This window comes from Momordica charantia (assembly GCF_013281855.1).
Source record: "Momordica charantia cultivar OHB3-1 chromosome 2 unlocalized genomic scaffold, Mcharantia_2.0 BLBB01000002.1, whole genome shotgun sequence".
In the NCBI taxonomy this organism is placed as follows: Eukaryota; Viridiplantae; Streptophyta; class Magnoliopsida; order Cucurbitales; family Cucurbitaceae; genus Momordica; species Momordica charantia.
In genome coordinates, this window is record NW_028275160.1 from 6,077,779 (window position 1) to 6,098,575 (window position 20,797).

The window sequence follows — 20,797 nt, forward strand, 5'->3', positions numbered from 1 at the left end:
TGATTTTTAAAATTTAGTTATTTTCAGATTTTGCTAATTTGTTTTAGTTTAATTTAATGTAAAGTTTGTTTAAAAAATAGATTTCTTAACCAACTGATTGTTCTAAGATATTGTTCGATTTGTTTTAGTTAAATTCAAATAATAAAATCTTGGGTGCTATACATGAGCTAATGAGATTTTGAAGAAAAAAAAAATTAGTTAGACGTCCTCGAAGAGATCTGCAATACGTGGCCAACATGTAGAGATGGTCTCTTAAGAGACGACATATTGAGATTTAGTAAAAATAAATAAATAAAAATACATGCACTGCCATATCACCCGATTGTCTCTTGGACGACAAACTATTTCCAAACATTATTATTGAAAATAGTTGGGTGGATGATATATTTTTGGAAAATGTTTTAAAAGAAACACTATTAAATTTTTTTTATCTATTCAAACATATACATATATATATATACAAACGTCCAAATTTTACACGATTAGTCCAAATATCCAAATTTTACACGATTAGTCCAAATACTTTTTTTTTTTTTAAGTACAATCAGTCCAAATACTCTTGGCTTAATATAAGAACAAGATATTCTTATTATTATTTTTTAATTTTATGAATGAATTGATTTTGGTAGTAAAAAATATGAACAAAATATATCAATTTAAACGAATGGGTATCGATAAAGGGCTAAATTTGTAAATAGACAAAATTTGGGCTGCGCTGGCCCATTAAACTGGCACTTTTAGAAATGGGCCAGCCTGCATTGAGATTTGGTCTAGATACATCCTGTATAATGGGCCAGCCCAATTTGAAGTGGCTACGTGGCATTGGCATAACTACCGGATTAGGTATCTTCCACACGGGCTCCCAAGGCTGAAAAGGAAGTAGCAACCTTAATTTCTGATATACTCGTAGCCGAAAAGAAAACTTCAGGAGACATTATTGTTTTGCGGCAGTATTTGACTGCGAATGAATCTTCGAAATTGAAGTTGCTTCTTCCTCGATCCAGCCGCGTCTCTCCCCTGGAAACCCTAGGAGCTGCTGATCTTCGTGTAGTTTTTTTCCCTACTGGAGCATTTGGTCTGCTCTTTTGCGGGAGTCTAGATATAGATCTAAGCTTACCTCTAGATTCTTCGATTTTCTGGTTTGATTTGTTTATCCGGTATGAAGGAAGCGAAACCGGTTAAGTTCAATCTTCATCAGCATCAAGAGCACCAAAACGGTCACTTGGCCCCGTTCAAGCTCGCCAAATTGTTCGATTCAGAGGCTTCCTGGGACAAGGTACTTGAATTTTCGGTCTTGGATCGAAGTTACAATCGTTTCTGAATTCTGATTGCCTAGAAGATTTTGAGTGTTTTCTCTATTAGCGTATTTATTTACTCTTGCTGCTTATATTCTCCGTTAGATTGCGAAAGAATTAGGATTTAAGCATGTTATTGTGGTATTTGAATATCGCAATTGAAGTAGAGTTTATATATATATATATATATATATTTATTAATGAAACGCTATGTTCATTAATTCTTGATTTGGAAAGCAAAGGGAAACTGTTAACGCGACTTTACACTTCCAAATTGGCGCTTCTACACTATTAGTGTCACCTTCTATTTGAAGACTTAAGTTTTGATGCCGTATTATGTTTTTGAGATACGTTGTCTCATTGCATTTTGTACTCTTGAATATCGTTCTTAGTTTTTGTTTATCAAATTTGTTGTCAATAGGACCAATTAGGAGATGTCTTGCACTGGATTCGACAAGCAGTGGCCGTTGTACTCGGACTGCTGTGGGGCTCCATACCTTTGGTTGGAGGCATATGGTTTATAATGTAAGTTGCGATTTCCGACCTTCTCAATATTAAATTACTTTGAAAGTGTATTTGCGTTGTTCTTGTATAGCTTATTGTTAAAGCTGTACAACAAATGTTTCTCCCCTTTAGGATCCACTGAACATTATTTTGATAATGTTTAATAATAAAATTTGAGATTGTAGGAGTATATTGTTGAGAAATGGTGGTACCACGTAGTAGCTTATTATTATTATGCACATTTTACTGTCCTTTCTCAACTTTGTATACAATTGCAAGTGATTTAATTATTGACCATGGGAGTATTCTTTCAAGATATAGTGGTGCTGGTTCTTGATTATGCTACTAATCAATTGTCATTTCTTAATGTCGTATGTAAATGAAAGCAACTTTTCTTTATTGATTTCGATGTGCAGTTTCCTCCTATTCTTCTACATCTTCTGTCTCTATAACTAATTTTGGATCATAGCAGTATTCTTTGGTAAATGTGGTGCTGGCTTTTGATTATGTGCTCATCTAATAATCCTTTCTTAATTAATTTTATATGTAAATGCGAGCTATCTTACCGTGCTGGTTTCCACTTTCAGTTTTCTGGTGATATCAACCAGCATTGTGTATGGATACTATGCAATGATTTTAAAAGTTGATGAAGAAGAATTTGGAGGTCATGGAGCTCTCCTCCAAGAAGGGCTTTTTGCTTCTATAACTCTATTTCTGGTATTTTGACAACTTTTCAGTTTTCACTTTACACGAACTCTTTTTTTTTTTTTTTAGGAAGGGCTTGTTTTGCTACCAAGTTCAATCCTGCAAGATAGCTACTAATCCAGACAGCTGACTTCCTTTTCTCTTCCTTTTTTTTTTCAGCTTGCTTGGACTCTCGTATACAGCTTGGCACACTTCTGATTGGCGAACAACGATGTTGCATCCATGAAATCACTTGGTGAAGTTCGAACAATGAACTTGGTTACACTTGATGCCCTGCTCGTTTACAATTGCTTCTAATTGGTGCCTCAAATTTTTTTAACATTTGATGTTGAACAAATTGATTTAGCAGAGCATGAAAATTCTAGCATCTGATATATGGTGATGGACTATGGATGTAATCCTCTTTAAAATTGACACCTTCTATTGGCATCAGTCAGATAGCTAGGTTCTTGAGGTTTAAGTTTAGTTGGAACTTAACAATTTTGTGTACATTTGATATTTTGATAGGCATGTCAGATTTCTCAATGATTATTCTTCTATGCTGCACTATCCTAAGAGAAGCCAGCCAGCAGTTTATCCCTTGGAAATCTTTGGAGGTGGTAAAATGACTCTAGCCGCGGTATATAACATTATTTATTAGTTCTACTGAATGGTTTTTAAGCCAATAAGCTGCGAAAGACTGCTGCTGTTATATTACTTGATTGGAACTTAACATTATAAGTAATAAAAACTATAGGAAGCTTCTTTCTCTTTCCTTCTTTATCTCCTAGTGTAGCATTTCTCTGCGTTTTAGGAAAAGAGAGGAAAGAGAGGCTGCTAACTACCAAGACAGCGAGGTAAGGCCTTCTTCTGAATTTTCTGATTTAATTGCCTTGAGAAGAAAGTTAGGTTTTATTTTAAAAATACTTAGTTAATAGTCTGCACATCTTTTTCTGACCATCGTTAAATTTTTCAGAAATGCAGACAAAGATATATTTTTAAACTTTTCAAAAAATTAAAATGTTGTGAATCTTATACTGGTAGTCAGTACAAAAATAGGTGTTTGCTATTTTTCGTAAAATCGTAAATACTTCATGGATGGGACTCAATTTTTTGATATATCGTTGTAACGAACTCATTTTTGTCAGTTGAGTTTTTTTGGTAGAAACATAGAATAGTTATCGGGTCTATGTTGTATGTGCAAAGTTATTGGTGATAATTATCTTTTTATGTCTACAATAGGTAGTTATACGTATACCCATCCTCTTGTATTCCATCTCTAGTTAGTTTTCTTTACTTTAATCCTCTTTATGCCTATGATTTTCTCTGGTGAAATTGTAGAAGGGAAAGTAGAAGATTGATACCAAAATTTTTTATGTCTCTCGAATTTCGGTCTTAGAGTGGGTGCAGGTATCCTGGATTAAAAGAGAGCAAAACTCTGGCTCCAAAAAAGTTTCTAAGCGTCTTGATGAAACAGAACCACAATTCCCAACTTGAGTGTAAACTTAGGACATTTGAATCACTCTAATCAAACAACTTTCCTGCCATTATAAGATTGATTTCTAATTTTCATGCAATATCATGTTTACAAAATAATTGTTCTCTTTAGAAGTATGACAAGCTGTAATGAGAACTGATCAACAAAGTAAAAGAATTCTTTCACGTTATAAAAGAAAAGTTATTACAAATTTACAGTCATGAGTGATAAATAAATGTACGATTAAAATGAAGTTCTTTCCGTTCTCTCTCTTTTTTATTTATTTATTTATTTTTTTTTTACTTCTTGAAAATTTATTGACTTGTTAAATTCTAATTCCAGTTCATGTACTGTTAGTATATGTTTAGTTTTTTATCTTGTCATTTTTATTAGATGAATTTTAGTTGAGTTGGAGTGATATCATTGTATTCTTAGACAAATTACTATATGTTTAATGTCAACATTCTATGAATCGTGCTAACCATAAAGACCAAATATAAGTATAATTCAAAGTTTAATAACTAATATAACATTTGTGAGTGCTTTTATACATTGTCGTAGTAAAAAATAGTTCCCACTAAAAATTATCATGTATAGAAATAATTTTAAAGTGTTATTTGAAAATAATCTAAATCATTTAAAGTGCTTTACGAGAAAGTATTAAGAAGTAAGCGTGTGTATGTGAATTTGACCAAAATCACTTTTGTCATTGTCAAAATTATTTTTCTTTCTATTGATCATGTTTGGCAAATTAAAAAATTGATTTTAAGAAAGTTTAAAACCATTTAAATTGATTTTTAAGATATCACTTAGAACGTGCTTTTGAAAAATTAATTACACTTAAATCTATTTTTTTTTTAAAATCACTCATTCTACCATCACTCTCAAACACACTCTAAACCAAACATCAAAATGATTTGTAGGACTCTCTAATTGAGACATCGTACCTCTAGTTAGTATTGTTTCAATGACACCAAACATAAAAGAGAGGAAGGTAGAAGCATGGGAAACAAAACATGATGTGTCCCGTTATGGAGATTGGCTCTTCTCATCTTTTTTTCCCCTTTGTTTCCTTTAATACCCACTCAGCTGATAAAGCTGCCTCCTCATTACCCAAAATTTGCATTTAAAAAAAAAAAGGTTCTATCAATGTCTCTTGGTCCCTCTTTACTCTCCCTGTCACCCAACCACAATATCAGCCACTCTACAGGGAGACCGCTTGGCATCATCATACTCTTCCTCACCAAAAATGCATCATGTGGTCTTCTAGTCCACCTCTCCACAAAAGGCCCCCTAATTTGTTTTGGACTTGGGTAAATATAATTCTCTATATATATTTCTGTTGATGCAGAATTTGGATTCGAGCTTCGACTTCAATGTTCGGACGAACACTTGCACACACAAGAAATCTGCACACTTGTGTGATGTTAAGTCCAAACATTCTGATGCCTAACTTGACAAAAGATTCATATTTGAGAATAGCAAAAAAAGTCAAATTGTAAAATGTACCTCGAGTCCCGGATGTCTCCTCTTATTTATACTGTTAGTCTCCCTAGTATGCTTTATTCGGGTGGGGTCATTCTAGTCGAGTCAAATTTGGTCTGGTTGAGTCTAGTTTGGTGAGGTAGTCCGATATCAATCAATATAATATATTACTGTGAGAGATGGCCGCATTAGAATAAATGTAAAGTAATCAGTATATTCTTCAAGTAGCGTTGTATTTACTTATTATATGTAAAAGGGTCTGTTGTTTGATATATTGTGAGTGTTTGTTAGGTTAGTTTGGTTGGTTTTTTATTGAAGTGAGGATTTGACGACCACCTTCACTTTCTATGAATTTATAACTAGATGGCAGTTGTCGACTTTCAATTTCATGTGTATATAGTAATTTTTTGTGTGGTCTTTACTACCTTAGAAACTAAAGAAGGGACCAAACGAAAAGCCAACACATTTCTTAACATATGAAAAGAAAAAAAAAACTTGAATTGAACCGATTAATTTAAACCAATTTTCTCATTGATTTTAATAGCAATATCAAAATCGTTTCTTCGTTCGCAAGCAGGTAGGTTAAGCTTGCACCAACTTGAAAACAAGTTAAGACATATATGTTCATTTACATGTTATTTTATGAAATGTCAAATACTTAAATTTACATCTAGGTGTTGTTGAACTGAAAAGCAACAAAAATAATAATAATAATAATTAAGCTTGCCACTTTACAACTTTTGACCATTACACCTTACTTTAGTTATGGATCTCCTTCACACACATACAAATATATCTCTATATATATATATGAATGATAAGGCAAACCCAACTTAAAAATACCTATCTAATATGATTCAATACTATATTGACGTTAAAATAATACTCCTCTAGGCTCTACATGAAGAGATCCTTAAATTAAGGGAAGACAATGCAAGAAATTGTAAAAGTAACAATATAATATTTAATGACTTTGTGTGTTTGAACTTTGAACCATAAATATCAAGTACTTTATTGTACAAATGATTCGTAAGCATAGGTTATATAAATTATAAGTTTTAATATTATTTTAGTTCATGTAATTTTGACTTTAGTTCATTTTAATCTTTGAATTTTCATCTTTAGTATCTATGAACTCCCTAAATGTCTAATTTAGTTGATCTTTTATTTTCATTTTTATCTCATTTTTTAAATAGTAATTTTAGCTTGACACTTTACTCACTAAATTTTTTCAAATATAATCATAAATTCGTATTAAAATATTCATGTTTGTGTATAAAATTTGTACATAAATTTTACAAAAAATATATCAAATTGATCTAAATTTAAAAGTACAGGGTCGAAATTGGCTAAAGTGAACGTTAACCAAAATAGTATTTAAATCTAAAATATAAAACAAAATCATTGTTTAATAACTTAGAAGAAAGATGAAACGTAAGGTAAGGATGATTGTGGCCTAAAACCTATTGCTTCAAAAGAAAGAGAGTTGAATTGATTTGGGGAATGAGAAATGAAGCCATAATTGGCGCTACACTCTTTTCCTATTATTCAACTTTATGAAGCAAAATAATCCTTCTCAACCACCATGTGCTCATATGGCTGCTGTCTAATTCACAAACATTAATAATACGTAACACTATTTAATAAATATTAACCAAATAATTGATTTTCAAAAGTCAACAAAATACGCATCACTAGTTTTTCAAATTTAAATCGGATTCATCCTTTAAAACAAAACACAGAGAGAGAGAAAAAAAAAGAAAGAAAACATTTGCTGCATCTGTCAAGCCCACACTAACCTAATTACTAATTTTGGTGTTAAAAAAAAAAACTTGTAATTGATATTTGTTTCTAATTAAGAAGTCATGGGTTCAAATCACTCTCTAAATTTATTCTTGTTTTATAAAATTAAAAGAATATCTTAAGCACATCGTGGCTTTCTTCATGATTTCATGAAAAATTATACCCAAAATTAATTTTTGTATGAAAGTATATAGATCGAACTTACAAAAATCGAGAGTACACCGATTAAAATACTGTTTAAACCCATTATTGTTTTATTTTTGCTACGTATTTCTTTAATTGTTGTAATTAAAATTAGAAGAGATGGTTTCGGTTATTATTCTTATTTTTGGTAATTAACTTAGTTGCTTGAAAATTGGTATTTTTGTGGTGATCAGAACGTGATGATGGTTTTTCCACCACTATGAATTTCTCCAATTTGCTACTAATTTAATGGGTTTGTTCCAATTAAAAAATAAAAATAAAAATAAAAAACAGAATTTTTTTTTTTTATTGGTTTTGACTTTAGAACATCTGAGAAATTTAGATCAAGATGCTATGATTAGAGATCACATGGTTGCAGCGTGAAGGGCAGCTTCTAATTAGTGGTAATCATCACCGACCTATCGTATTAGCCGCGCATGCAATTTGATCCATGGACCCCACATTTCATCCAATAGGCTTTACTTACGTGTATAATGACGTGGAACATTCATCCCTAAATGGAGCCACGAGATTCGAAACGACGAAAGTATGGATACTGTTCTTATTTATTTTTAGTTACATTACCATTAATTAAAGCCGAGGGTCCATAGCTCAGTGGTAGAGCATTTGACTGCAAATCAAGAGGTCATCGGTTCGAGCCCTTGGTAAAGTTTTAAATTTTACCAAAAAAGAAAATTCAATTACATGCCCATCTAATAAAATTGTTAAACTTTGTTAATAATCCTATGATTAAATTATTGTTTTATTAGTAAATTTGGACAAGTGGACATGTTTTGACATGCTATTTGGAAAAAATTAATTTTGTTGGTGAAAGATTTGAAATTCATGTATCAAATAGCTGTTTATATATCAAAATAGGCTAGTAAAATAATAATTTAGATATTGATCAAATATTTGTTTAACAAATTGTTTCTATAAAAAAATAACCTGAGAAAGCATGCATTAAAGATAAATTTGAGAATTTGAGAAAGATTAAGAACTAAATTCATAATTGCCAAATCATTAGGACTAGTGTTGTTAATTATAATCCAATCATCAACTTATTTTTTCTGTTAAATGAGGCATTAATAGTAATTTGTGTTATTTCCAAAGAAAAAAAAAGTTATTTGTGGCTTCTTCATAAATATTTAATATTTTCAGTAGGATTATTGCTTTTAGAATCAACAAAATTTACCCATAGTATTATGATTGAAGAAACATCTAACAGACTATAAACATAAAAATAAAACCAAAATCAAAGTAAAAAAGAACTATACTCACCGACTATAGAATACAAATTTTGCTTATCAACGACTAATTGCTTCACTTCGTGTCACAAATAGTGAGAAATAAATTGGACTATGCAATTGTATATGCGAAATGAAAGTACGAGCACGAAAAAAATTTGGTGGAATAAAAAAAAATAGCTGTCCCTTCTTAGATTTAACAAAAAAATCAATTTAAATATAGTTTACGGGCTAAGACACCTAACAAATTTGAAAATTAAGGGACTAAAATGAGATTTAAATCGAAAAGTAATTACTAAAGAAAAAATGAGTATACATGAAAAAAGTATAAACAAATTTTCTTTTATAGATTTGCCCAAACTTACTACATTAACATTGATTAATTCTCTTACCCATTATCAATTTGAACAAAGTTTAGTGAATAGGATAATTACTACCATATTGAACATTTAATTCCCACCCTATATTATTAAATTAAAATGAAAAAAGAGCGTCGAATTATTTAAAAAATCATGCGAGAGTCGCAAATCTTTATAGAAATATTTCCAAAGAAAAAAATGACGTGGGAGTCTAGCAATTTCATATAAATATTTCCGAGAGAAAAATTTATAATGACCGAAGGTGTTGTCCAATTCGCGTGCTGACGTGGTTATATCCACCGACGTCAGCATGTACGGAATTCGTTGGATTTGGTTTGGTTTCCCGCCAATTGCGATTAACAACCACGTGGTGGCAACTCATAACTCGTTTTAGATATTTCGGAGCGCCACAAATTGCGCTGCCCTGCCGTGTACTTCACGCGCCCGCGCGAAAATTTTAAATCGGAAGAGCGTTGACTGACGGTCAAATTTCAGACACCAAATTTTTTGTTAATATTAAATTCAACGAATCTTGAAAACCAAATACAGACATACATTTTCTCCCAGAGTTAATAATATTAAGCATGCTAAGTCGAAAATATATAACGTCTACTCTCTCGTTACTAATTAATATATTGAATATTGAGATTAAATTTTATATATATTAAGATGTTATATCAAGAAATAATACAAAAATATAATCATGTGTTACTTTTTCCTTTCATATTACTCTGATATAATTGAAGTCAACAAAAAAAATGGAAATGCTTAAAAGAATTACAATATTCAAAGGTTTCACATTGATTTTCAGTTTTCGGACTATATTTTATACTAACCAAGTTCAACCATTCAAAATTGACATGTGAAACCTTTGAAATTAATAAGAGATCTCACCAGAAAAAGTGTAGGACTATTAATTCGTATTTGTATTAATTATATAACTTTTAAATTTAAAGCAAACAGTGTGATGATGGGGTTTCAATTTTCAACATGCATTAATTTTGTATCGATTTATGAGACATTTACAGCCAAAATAAGGCACAAAATAAATACAGGTAAAAGAAACAACACAATCTAATTCAAAATTTGACTCAAATATGACGTAAAAGAGTACACTAAAATAAGCCACATATATTATATTTGAAAAAAAAAATTCACAACATTTTTCTAAAATACCCATAAATTTTATGTTACGAGTGAAACTGACCTCATGTCAACGTTTATAGAACAACTTAAATGATGATTCATCTATTGCCACTTTGTTGATATATTTACACATTAATTCAATGTTATATTCTTTGCCCCTTTGTTGATATATTTACACATTAATTCAATGTTATATTCTTCTTCATTAAATTGCTATTATACTCATCGTCCCTAAGATCATTAACTTAAAAGAATATATATTTTTATGAATTGCTACTATTTCAAAATTTTGTTCAACAACTAAAACTTAGTCGAATATTGACTTGCAACACAATATTATAATATTTAAATGATAATACAACTATGATATATTCCAAGAGATCCCAACTTCTAAGTCCCATTAATTAGTCAAAATCTATTTTTCTGGTATATCTTACGATTAAATGTAAAAGATTTTTACTTCGGCATAATGTTTTTAATGCAGCGTATATACGTACATACCTAAACTTTTATGGAGCTGTCACAGTCTATAATTGAGTGATACGTATGTCGTATATGTCATAATAATAACTCACAACAGTTTTCATTTATTTTTTCGTGGAAAATGGAGAAGAAATTCCCTGCATGCGTGCGCATGAATGACAAGAGAGAGCGAGACAAATGAAGGGTAAAAAAGTAAAAACAGAAAAAGTAAGTAGGCATGTTGGAGACCACCTAATTACAGTTGGCGCGTGGCTCGAGACGGCCCGGCCCGTGGTGTGTCCTAGTCCACCGAGCCGGTCAAACTTCGAAGCACTTCCCACGAAAATTAAATGCAGCGTCGATTACGGAGCTCTGCGGGGCCCGCACTCCACGTCGAATTCTCGTTGGCTTCTAGTTGGTTGCCTCATTAACGGCTACAGTTAACAAATCCGAATCCCCCGGGCCGCACCCGATATTTAAAATCCAATCACAGCCGCTCATCACGCCTCAACTCCCGATTCCGTCTCTTTTTTCTGTACGAGCTCGTACTCCTTTTCCGACCGAGAATATTTACTTCTTAATTTTCCTCAGATTTTCAGCCTTTAATACTCTTAAATAAAATACCCCAACAATAATTTTTAATTTCATTTGCGCAATTACTCCCCAGTCCCTACCCCTCCCCCATAAGTACTCCACCATCCCTGTCCTCTGCCCATCATCTCCACCGTCTTCTCTCCCTCTATTTTTTCTTACCTTTTCTTTTGTCAGAAAAAATGGCCAGTATTAAGTTTTTGTACATTGCGTCCGTACTCTCAGTTTTCTTGGCGGTGGAAGCGAGAATCCCCGGAGTTTACTCCGGCAGCCCATGGCAGGACGCCCACGCCACATTCTACGGCGGATCTGACGCTTCCGGCACTATGGGTATGAAACTCAATTTCTACATTCTCATCCATTTTCGATCTCGTGGCTTGTTCTTATTTTCCTCTGTTTGTTTGGCAGGTGGAGCTTGCGGGTACGGAAATTTGTACAGCCAAGGGTATGGAGTTAATACGGCGGCGCTGAGTACGGCCCTGTTCAATAGTGGGCAGAGCTGCGGCGCTTGCTTTGAGATCAAGTGCGCGAATGACCCGCGGTGGTGCCATTCCGGTAGCCCGTCCATTTTAGTCACCGCCACCAACTTCTGCCCGCCGAACTACGCCCTCCCCAACGACAATGGCGGCTGGTGCAACCCTCCCCGCACCCACTTCGACCTTGCCATGCCCATGTTCCTCAAAATTGCCGAGTACCGCGCCGGCATTGTCCCCGTTTCTTACCGCCGGTGAGTACTAAATTTTAAATTTTAAATCCTATTCTGGTTAAAATACTTTATAGACTAAAATAATCATTTTAAAAATGAATTTACGCAGAGTGCCATGTCGGAAGCAGGGGGGAATCAGGTTCACGATCAACGGCTTCCGTTACTTCAATTTGGTGCTAATCACCAACGTGGCAGGCGCAGGAGATATCGTGAGGGTGAGCGTGAAGGGATCGAGGACTGGGTGGATGAGCATGACCAGAAACTGGGGGCAAAACTGGCAATCCAATGCCGTATTGGTGGGCCAGGCTCTGTCCTTCAGGGTGACCGGCAGTGACCGACGAACCTCCACGTCATGGAACATCGTTCCCGCCCATTGGCAGTTCGGCCAGACTTTCACCGGCAAGAACTTTCGGGTCTAAGTAATAAATTTCAACCACAAGAAAAAAAAATGGTTTTTTACTTTTACTGGGGGGTTTCTTTTAGTTTCCAATTTTAACCTTTGTGGCGTCAATTTTAAGATGCTGATGTTGGGTTGTGGAGAGGGGCGTGGGGAAGTGTTTTGTTTTGGGACTAATCTGATCTGAGCGTAATTTAGGAGCAAGGATTGGGGTATTATTGGAAAGAACATTTTGACTGCTGTTGGGTCGTGGTTATGGGACAGTACAAAGGCTGAGGCGGCTGAATGAAGATTCTAGCCCGCAGTCTTCTTTACAGACAATTTCAGTGTTACAGATTTATTTTTATTTGTATTAATTTCTACTAAATATGTGTGCCTGTTTTTAGTTTTTTTTTTTGTTCTTGTATTAATATACAGTTGGAATGGAAATGTATTCCTGCTTCAATTTGCTTCTCTTGCTTCCATTCCCTTTTTAACCCTCCTTTAAGTAATTTCTCAGTTAAATGAGTTTCAACTTCCATTACTAATATTCTTTATGGAGAAAAACAGTTGGCATTATTTCTTGAAGAAAATTGTTTTAGAAAATGGTTGTCCAAAGAAAGAATTCTAAAAAGCTCTAATGGAAAATGGGAAGCTACAGACTTGGCAATGGCAATCATGCTGTGGGAAGAAGCACAAAAGAAAACAAAATTTGGATTTATTTTTTATTTTTATTTTTTTACTTTTTGAGTTGCAAATTATGAGATGGGCCAATAAAGGAAGAATTTGGTGTTCTTGTAAGTTGCACTTAAGAGAAGTGCACATGGGTGGGGTTGGAAACTTTTTTTCTCTATTTTCTTTTCTTTTTCACCACTTTCAAATTGGACATTGGATACCGATTATACCCTTTTCATACAAGATAAAAGAAAGTGTAAAGCAAGGGCGGCTTTGGATTCCATACTTTTGGTAATTTCTCTAGTGTGATGGTGAGTTACATTTTTCAACCAACTGAAAAAATTGTTTAGTTAGGACAATTATTATAACATTATAATATTTAGTAGAAAGATGCATTTTTTTTTGTTTAATTAAATGGGAGGTTCGGGTTATTCTGAGATTGAGTTTTTGGGAGTTAAAACTTCCAATAATATTTCCTTCATAATTGAATATTTAATTTTAGAAAATTAAAGTTGCTGATGAATACATCATTTCCTCTCCTGTTCACTAACACAACAATTTCAATATTCCTTTTACCTCAAAAAGAAAAAAAAAAGTATATATATATACATATACATATATATATTCCTCCTCACACTGGTTTGTTATAATATCATTCTCTTGTTTTAGATGTTGGGTCTAAAGAAGGGTATTCTTTGTGATAAAGCTTTCAACTCAATTTCACAAGAGGGTTGCAACCTTGTTGTAGAAATATTTATACTCTAACTTGATATTTTAGAAAATTTGAATATATCTTAATGGATAAGACACATGTTAACATTGAGTTTGTTCATCCGTATAGATCTCATAATTGTTGAACTCAACTAAAAAAAAGTGAAAAATAATAATAGAGGTTTTATTTACTAACCATCTTCAGATTTGCTTTTATTTATTCAATATATAAATTTAGTTTCAGACTTCACTCAAAATAGAAAAATATTTCTCTAACTCCCGAAGGAAAGAAAGAATAAACTAAATGGCTCATTTCTCATTGTATTTATCCCCCCCGATGGAGGCCCAAATTAATAACATGGGCCGAATGTCATTTCATCCAATATTAGAAATGGATAAAACGGGATTAACAAATTTTCAATAAAAGCCACGCGCCGTCTGTGGGAATCGAACCCACGACCACATGGTTAAAAGCCATGCGCTCTACCAGCTGAGCTAAGACGGCCGTTGAAAATAAATTGCTCTATAAATTAATTATTTAAATTTCTATATTTTTGAAATAACAAAACTATGAAAAAGTATATTTCCAAATTTACTCGGACATCATTTTTACACAACCCTACCGTTCCATTTATACTCAACTACAATTAATTACTACCATAATTTTCGAATTATTTAAAAAGCAGCAATATTTAAACAAATATACAAATTAGGGAATTTTTGTCGTGACATGTGATTATGATGGTGTAAATCGTAAAAACCGATTTATTTATTTTCACAAAAAAGGGACTTGAATTTCAAAGGCAAGTACACGAAGTGGGGCTTCAACACCAACTAGACATAGTAAACCAAGTACTTCGAGATTGTTTTTTTCCCATTTATATTACAATATAAATAAATTAAATTAAATTTCTAAATTCTAACGACACTACACCCTCCCCTACCTTCCCTCTCCCTACCAATCCCTTTTTATACAATTAAAAAAGAACCATATTTAGATGCTGACCCATCTTTTGGTGATTATCATTAAAGTTCTGACGTATAAAACAGAGAAGTATAGAAAGAAAGACATTGTTCTTTTTTTTTGTTTTAAGAAATAGACAGTGTCAAATTTTTAATGGTGGTCAGTTGACACCTAAGTAAAAACATGTGTATATTTTATACAATAGAAATAAACCAATAAAAATATATTAGACAAAATGTGAGCTTTATTTTAGTACAAATATGAGATGGAGACTCGAACTCACGACTTCTTAATATTTAGATTTAAATTGACAAAACATGAGATAATATTGATGTTGATGGGAGTGTAGTAAAATATTGTCGAGTCCCTTTTAAACCTTTAGTTAGATATATGGTGAAATCATAAGTACAAGTTTCTTTCCCAAGTTTACAACCTAACTTCCATAAATAATTTGTTCAATACTTGCCTACACACGTATCAATCCTAAAAAAACAAAAGCTTTTATTGACTTTCCAATTGGTACATTTTCTTTAATCTAAAATTTTCACCACTAAAAATACACCACATAAAGAAAATTTTAAATTAAAACGAGTGGATTAATATTTTCACACAATTAGATGTATCGGAGAAGAAAAACCACAAAAATAAGTAACTCGAATCTATATCTTATAGTTATCACGGACATAAGAACTTTAAAATCTACATCCAACGGTTATCAGAGCGAGTAATTTTAATTTTTCTTGGGTGCAAAAAGGCATGTATTTGTTGCGCTATAAATGCAACAGCTCCTCTATTTGTTCTTCACTACAATACGATGTCGGGCGTTTGGGTGTTCGACAAGAACGGCGTGGCCCGGTTGATCGCGAACCCAACGCGGGAGTCGTTCGAGGGGAAGGACCCGCCGTATCCGGGGACGGCGACGGCGCCAGGGGCTCGGCCGAGAGTGCTGGTGTACCTTCCGGCGAACCAGGTGATCGGGTCGTACGCGGAACTGGAGCAGCGACTGGGTGAACTCGGGTGGACTCGGTACCGGAACTCATCCGCCGAACCGGAGGAACTCGTCCGATTCCATCGCTCCCACGACTCGGCCGACCTCATTTCCCTCCCCAAAAGCTTCGCCAAATTCAAGCCCATGCACATGTACGACATCGTCGTCAAAAATCGACATTTCTTCCAAGTTCGCGACCCAAAATCAGCAGCAGCCTCTTCTTGAACAATTAAATTAAAATTTTTAAAAATATTATTTATATTTAGTTGCATTTTGATGGAACGTTAGCTGTTTGTTTACTGGTGTTTAATTTATATATAGGACTGCCACTGCCCCTGCCACTGCCTCTATATCTCTCTCTCGCCCAAGAAGCAGCCTTTTTGCTGAGAACTTGATACCCTATAATTTTAATTTTGTAGCCTTTTTGCTGTGATGCCTAACCCTAACACATACTAATTTTCACCTACCCCTACCTTAGCTACGACTGTATAATACTCTAAATATATCGGGATGGATATCGGTTCGGTTTGGTTAAATTACAAGTTTAGATTTATTATGTTCTGTTGTTTAGGGTTTCGATTAATTTTAGTCTCTCCATATTTTTTATCGCATTAAAATTAACACATATTTATTTCGTGTCATTGGGTATATTAGAATAAACTCCTCATGTGTTTTGAACGAGATGAAAGTGTCTATAGCATTTGGATGAAATGTTTCAGATCGTGTGAATATCTTAGGGTGTGTTTGGTGCGCCACTCGATTCATTTTTTTTTTTCTGAAGACAAAGGAGTGAGTGAATTGTAAAAATTTGGGGTTGGTGGGCCAAAAATTTGAAAATTTTGTTTCGAAAACAAGTTTTTTCCAAATTCATATCATCTTCTTGCCCAACTTCTGGTTATCCTTCTCGATTCCTTCTTATGTTTGCATGTCTTTCATATGTGAGTGTTGTGAAGGGTAAGGCTTGTAAATTGACTGCTCATATTACACTACATATTTCTCAATTATTCTCTCTTTTTTCTTCAGAAAAAAATGGTTTTCACTAATAGGAAGATTGGAGGAGGGTAGGGTGGATTGTTGAGTTTGAAAATTTAAGAAGAATTGAGATTTGAAAAAGCAAAGATTTTCAAATTCAACCAAAGTGACCTATTTTATTTTCATATATATATATTGTTATGTTATGAGTACACACATAGTTTCAAACATATTTTTAAATTTAGATTCAATTTCTAAATCTGCTGTCAAACTCATACTTGAAAACAATAAATACATAGCTCTATAATTGGGGTTGATGTTTTATGGTGTAAGATGAACATGGTGACTTTGAGATTAGCTACATCCTCTTGACTTAAAATCTCTGTTGTGAGACTGCTTTCACATGGTCCCTATAAGTACATATGATGCTTGAGATGATAGTAATACAAGTACAAAAAAATGTAAAGTAAATTGAGTATTTACCTTCCTCGTCACTCAATATGGTAGAATTGATCAATATATCTCATTCGAGACTTGAGAGCTTTAGTGACATACTGTCAATATTTTGGTGAGATCGATCCATTTAGCCACAACTTGTTAAGAATTCTATATCGAAAAGATAATGAAATCTAACAAGATTTACGAGATACCCAAGTTATTTTTCTTTTACCAATTAATTTTGAAATGAAGTAATATTGATACAACTAACGTCAACTAATCAATGATTGATTTAAGCTGCCATAAATCCATATATATTTTTAAGTTATATACCTTTATTTACACAAGGTTTACCATCAAGTGGAGGGGGAGGCCATGGCAAATTGGCAATATCTATAAGCCATCTTGTTTCCAATAATCACTTGACACGTGTCTGGGTCATGCCCAATGGATCTTTCTCGTGAACAATCACATCAATGTTTTTGTTTTCGGCATAACTAAGTATGGTTATGCCCAAATTCTATATTATTATTTTTTGTATCTTGCCAAAGTTCTTACTTTCTTATCATCAATTATTGATTTAGTTAATCAAAGTAACTTGGACAAAGCATGATGCTAAGTCTTTTTTTTTTTCTTTCTAAATATTCTCGAATATTGCTATTGGGTGAATGTTTTCTTTTATTTCAGCAGTAAAATTTAACTAAAGAGATTAATTTGTTTATACATATATATTTGGTTTATTTTGTATAAACCATAAAAGAGACATGACCAAGTATTTAATTAACATTAATGCGGTGTTCGTTGAAACGACTCTAACACCCAAGTAAAATGCGCATGATGATAAAGTGAATCTTGAATAGGAGAAGATCAAATATCATATCAAGCAATAATGTCATGTCATGAGTGACATTTGCGTGCTCACGCTACACATCAAACTAAGAGAAGCCAATGAAGTTCTCTAAGTTAGACACAACCAAACAATAAATGTCGTTTTGCATGATACCGAGTTGATAAACTAGTTTATAAGTAGATAGTTTTAAAATCCGCTAATCAAATAATTATTTACGGTGGGGTGTGAGAGAATGAGAAGATTGGTAGCTATAGTTAATAAATGTGAAGTGTAGGGTATATGGTATAACATATCTATGCTGATGTTTGGGAATTTATAGGCGGATGTCAGACGGTAGGGTGGGGTGCCCTTGGCCCATGCCCTCTGCACTGCCTTCTTATTCTTTTTAATTTTACACCCAATTACCAAAATAGCTTGTAAAAATATTACATTACGTATTTAACAGTTTATTTTGTTTTTTCCGAGAAAAAAAAAGGTTAAATTACTATTTTAGTTTAATCTTTAATGATTCTACATGGTTGGTAAATCTTTCGAAATTTTACCAAAGGTAGATAATTTTCTTAACATTATATATGAATAGGAAAATGATGCATTATATTGGTGTTAAAAAAAACATAAAAAAGTGTCAAAATTTTAGTCGATTTAAAATTTAGAATCTGTTTGATAATGTTATCGTTTCTAGTTTTTTTAGAAACATAGAAACATTCGATAACTATTTTTGTTGTTCGTTTCTCATTTTTTAAAAGCATTTCAAAAATTTATGAATTTTGAAAACATTAAAATCAAGCTTCTTGTTTATTGCTTTTATTTCTTATTTTTTTAATTAAAACATAAATAAAAACACTATTATATCCTTCTTTGACTTATGAAACGCATAATAAATATTAAAAAAATAAATGAACTTTTAATTTATAATTTTCATTCTCATAAAACATTCACTTTTTAATTTAAAATTTTATAGAATGAAAAAAATAAGAAATTGTTATTGTTTAAATTTCTAGAATAAGAAAAGGAACGAATTAAAAAAAGATTATCAAATGCAGTTTTATTTTTATCTAATAAAACAAAAATCATGAAATAAGAAACAAGAAGGTTACTTTGATTTTGGTTTTATTCCTTTATTATTATTAATTTATTTTGTTGCTGTTTTAATGAAGTGGAAAGTGGCGATAAATGCGAATGGGTTAGGGGAGAGCGGTTGGGCGAGAGAGACGGAAATGACAGGAAATGTGTGAAAAGGAAACGGAAGAAGACAAATAAGAAAGGAAAGTAAGTTAGTACTGAAACTGAAATTGGGAAAAATATTTATTAAATCCGAAAATAAATAATAATAATAAAAGAAAAAGAAACAAATTTCCTTATGCTACGATTAGACATAACGAGTGGGTGGTGAAATGCGTCAGCGTCTGCAACGCTCCAAATCTAATTACTTTTCCTCTCTTCCTTTCGCGCTTTCCCAATCTACTATTTCCCTACCACACCTTTTCAATTCAGCTCAATTTTCAATTTTCCAAACAAAAAAAAAAAATATATTTATTATATATATATATATATATATATATATGCATGTAACATATTTTGTGAATGTGGGAGAATCAATTCAACTCATGTGTTCAAGCCTAAAATTTAAGTGGGGAGAGGATCAAGGGAGTTTGGATTCTTTTTTTTTTTTTTCAAGGAAGGAAAAGAGATTTGACGCTCAAGTTAATGAGAATTCGAGGTGTTCTGGATACGAGCAATCAAATTTACATACCTGAATATAGAGTATTCATGTATTTATAACATTGAAAGATGGGACCCACTTACGATTTAACAAAATACTAAGTAAGACTGAAAATTTAGGTAGGAGTTATGTGGTAGTGGATGAATGGTTGAGAGAGGTTTTATTTATTAACACCTCAGCTTGACCTTGGTTGAGGTTGAGGTCTAGGTGAGATTTCAAAGCATGGTTCCTCCTCCTTGAACCTTCAAGACCTCTCTTCTCTTTCCAGGTGAAAAGGTCGTTTTACACCTTCCAACCTCACAAAAAGATGGTAGTGTATGACTACTTAAACAACACTTGTCATATTGAAATTCTTACCACAAACTTACTTTTAAGATTAATAATAGGTGCATTATTTTAAAAGAAATTTTGTATTAGCAAAGGGAACAATTATGTAAACATATTTTTATGAAAAAAATATTGTTCCAAAAAGGGAGAGAAAAAAAGAGTTACAAGAAAACTCGAATAAAGAATCTTCTTCCTTTTATCACGAATTATGGAGCTATTTTAAGTTAACAACATTTACCATTAAAATTCTACTCGATTGGGTAACAAAATAATGCAGTTCTAATTTTATATCTTGTTACTCATAAATTTTAAAATTGATAACTTTCTCTTTTACTGAGCTTGCGAATTTGGATATAAAGTATGACATTTTTCACTTTTAGTTAAAAGGATAAAGCATCCAACTAGATTGGTTTGGAGTTTACTTGGAAATTGGAACTCTGTAATCTGGGCCACGTGAAACGTTTCGAGTTCTTAAAAACGGCCCATACATTGGGCCCAAGATACTATAAACCAACGGCCCAAAATGAAACAAGGTACAAGGCCCATGATCCGTAAAGTGGTCGGATCGGACACAATAATTGGATTATTTATGATGACGTTGATTGCTTGCTGTTTTTACGTTTTCGTGTAGTAATAGAAGTTGCTTCTGATCGAGGGAAAGCTATGTTAGCTCTCCATGTTCCTTAATTATGAATGTTAAATCGATTGTTCTTCCAATCTTATTGCTTTTATAATAATGAGTATGAAAAAATAATTTTATAATTGGTACCACATCAAAATTTATAAAGATTTTAGTCACACGTAACAAGTGGTTTGAAGTGAACTATTGTA

At 32.7% G+C, this 20,797-nt stretch overlaps 3 protein-coding genes and 1 non-coding gene across 5 annotated transcripts; 3 read left to right on the top strand and 1 right to left on the bottom strand.

Moving 5' to 3' along the window:
• Positions 1-861: 861 nt before the first annotated feature.
• Positions 862-3,258, top strand: LOC111017115 (Rab5-interacting family protein). Of its 2 annotated transcripts, XM_022292801.2 has the most exons (5): positions 862-1,276; positions 1,717-1,820; positions 2,387-2,516; positions 2,664-2,739; positions 3,012-3,258. In XM_022292801.2, the coding sequence occupies exons 1-4, from the start codon at positions 1,160-1,162 to the stop codon at positions 2,700-2,702; spliced, it is 390 nt and encodes a 129-aa protein (XP_022148493.1). In that variant the 5' UTR covers positions 862-1,159; the 3' UTR covers positions 2,703-2,739; positions 3,012-3,258. The 2 variants fall into 2 exon arrangements, with proteins under 2 accessions (XP_022148493.1, XP_022148492.1); XM_022292800.2 differs by having other exon boundaries at positions 2,664-3,258.
• Positions 3,259-11,344: 8,086 nt separating this feature from the next.
• LOC148212719 (expansin-A4) lies at positions 11,345-12,784 on the top strand. The gene is made up of 3 exons (XM_088120692.1): positions 11,345-11,566; positions 11,645-11,963; positions 12,052-12,784. The coding sequence occupies exons 1-3, from the start codon at positions 11,419-11,421 to the stop codon at positions 12,359-12,361; spliced, it is 777 nt and encodes a 258-aa protein (XP_087976818.1). The 5' UTR covers positions 11,345-11,418; the 3' UTR covers positions 12,362-12,784.
• Positions 12,785-14,136: 1,352 nt separating this feature from the next.
• Positions 14,137-14,209, bottom strand: TRNAK-UUU (transfer RNA lysine (anticodon UUU)). The gene has a single exon. It is a non-coding gene; the product is annotated as a tRNA-Lys (tRNA).
• A 1,160-nt stretch (positions 14,210-15,369) lies between these two features.
• LOC111017063 (flowering-promoting factor 1-like) lies at positions 15,370-16,212 on the top strand. The gene has a single exon (XM_022292716.2). The coding sequence runs from the start codon at positions 15,483-15,485 to the stop codon at positions 15,879-15,881; it is 399 nt and encodes a 132-aa protein (XP_022148408.1). The 5' UTR covers positions 15,370-15,482; the 3' UTR covers positions 15,882-16,212.
• Positions 16,213-20,797: the final 4,585 nt, after the last annotated feature.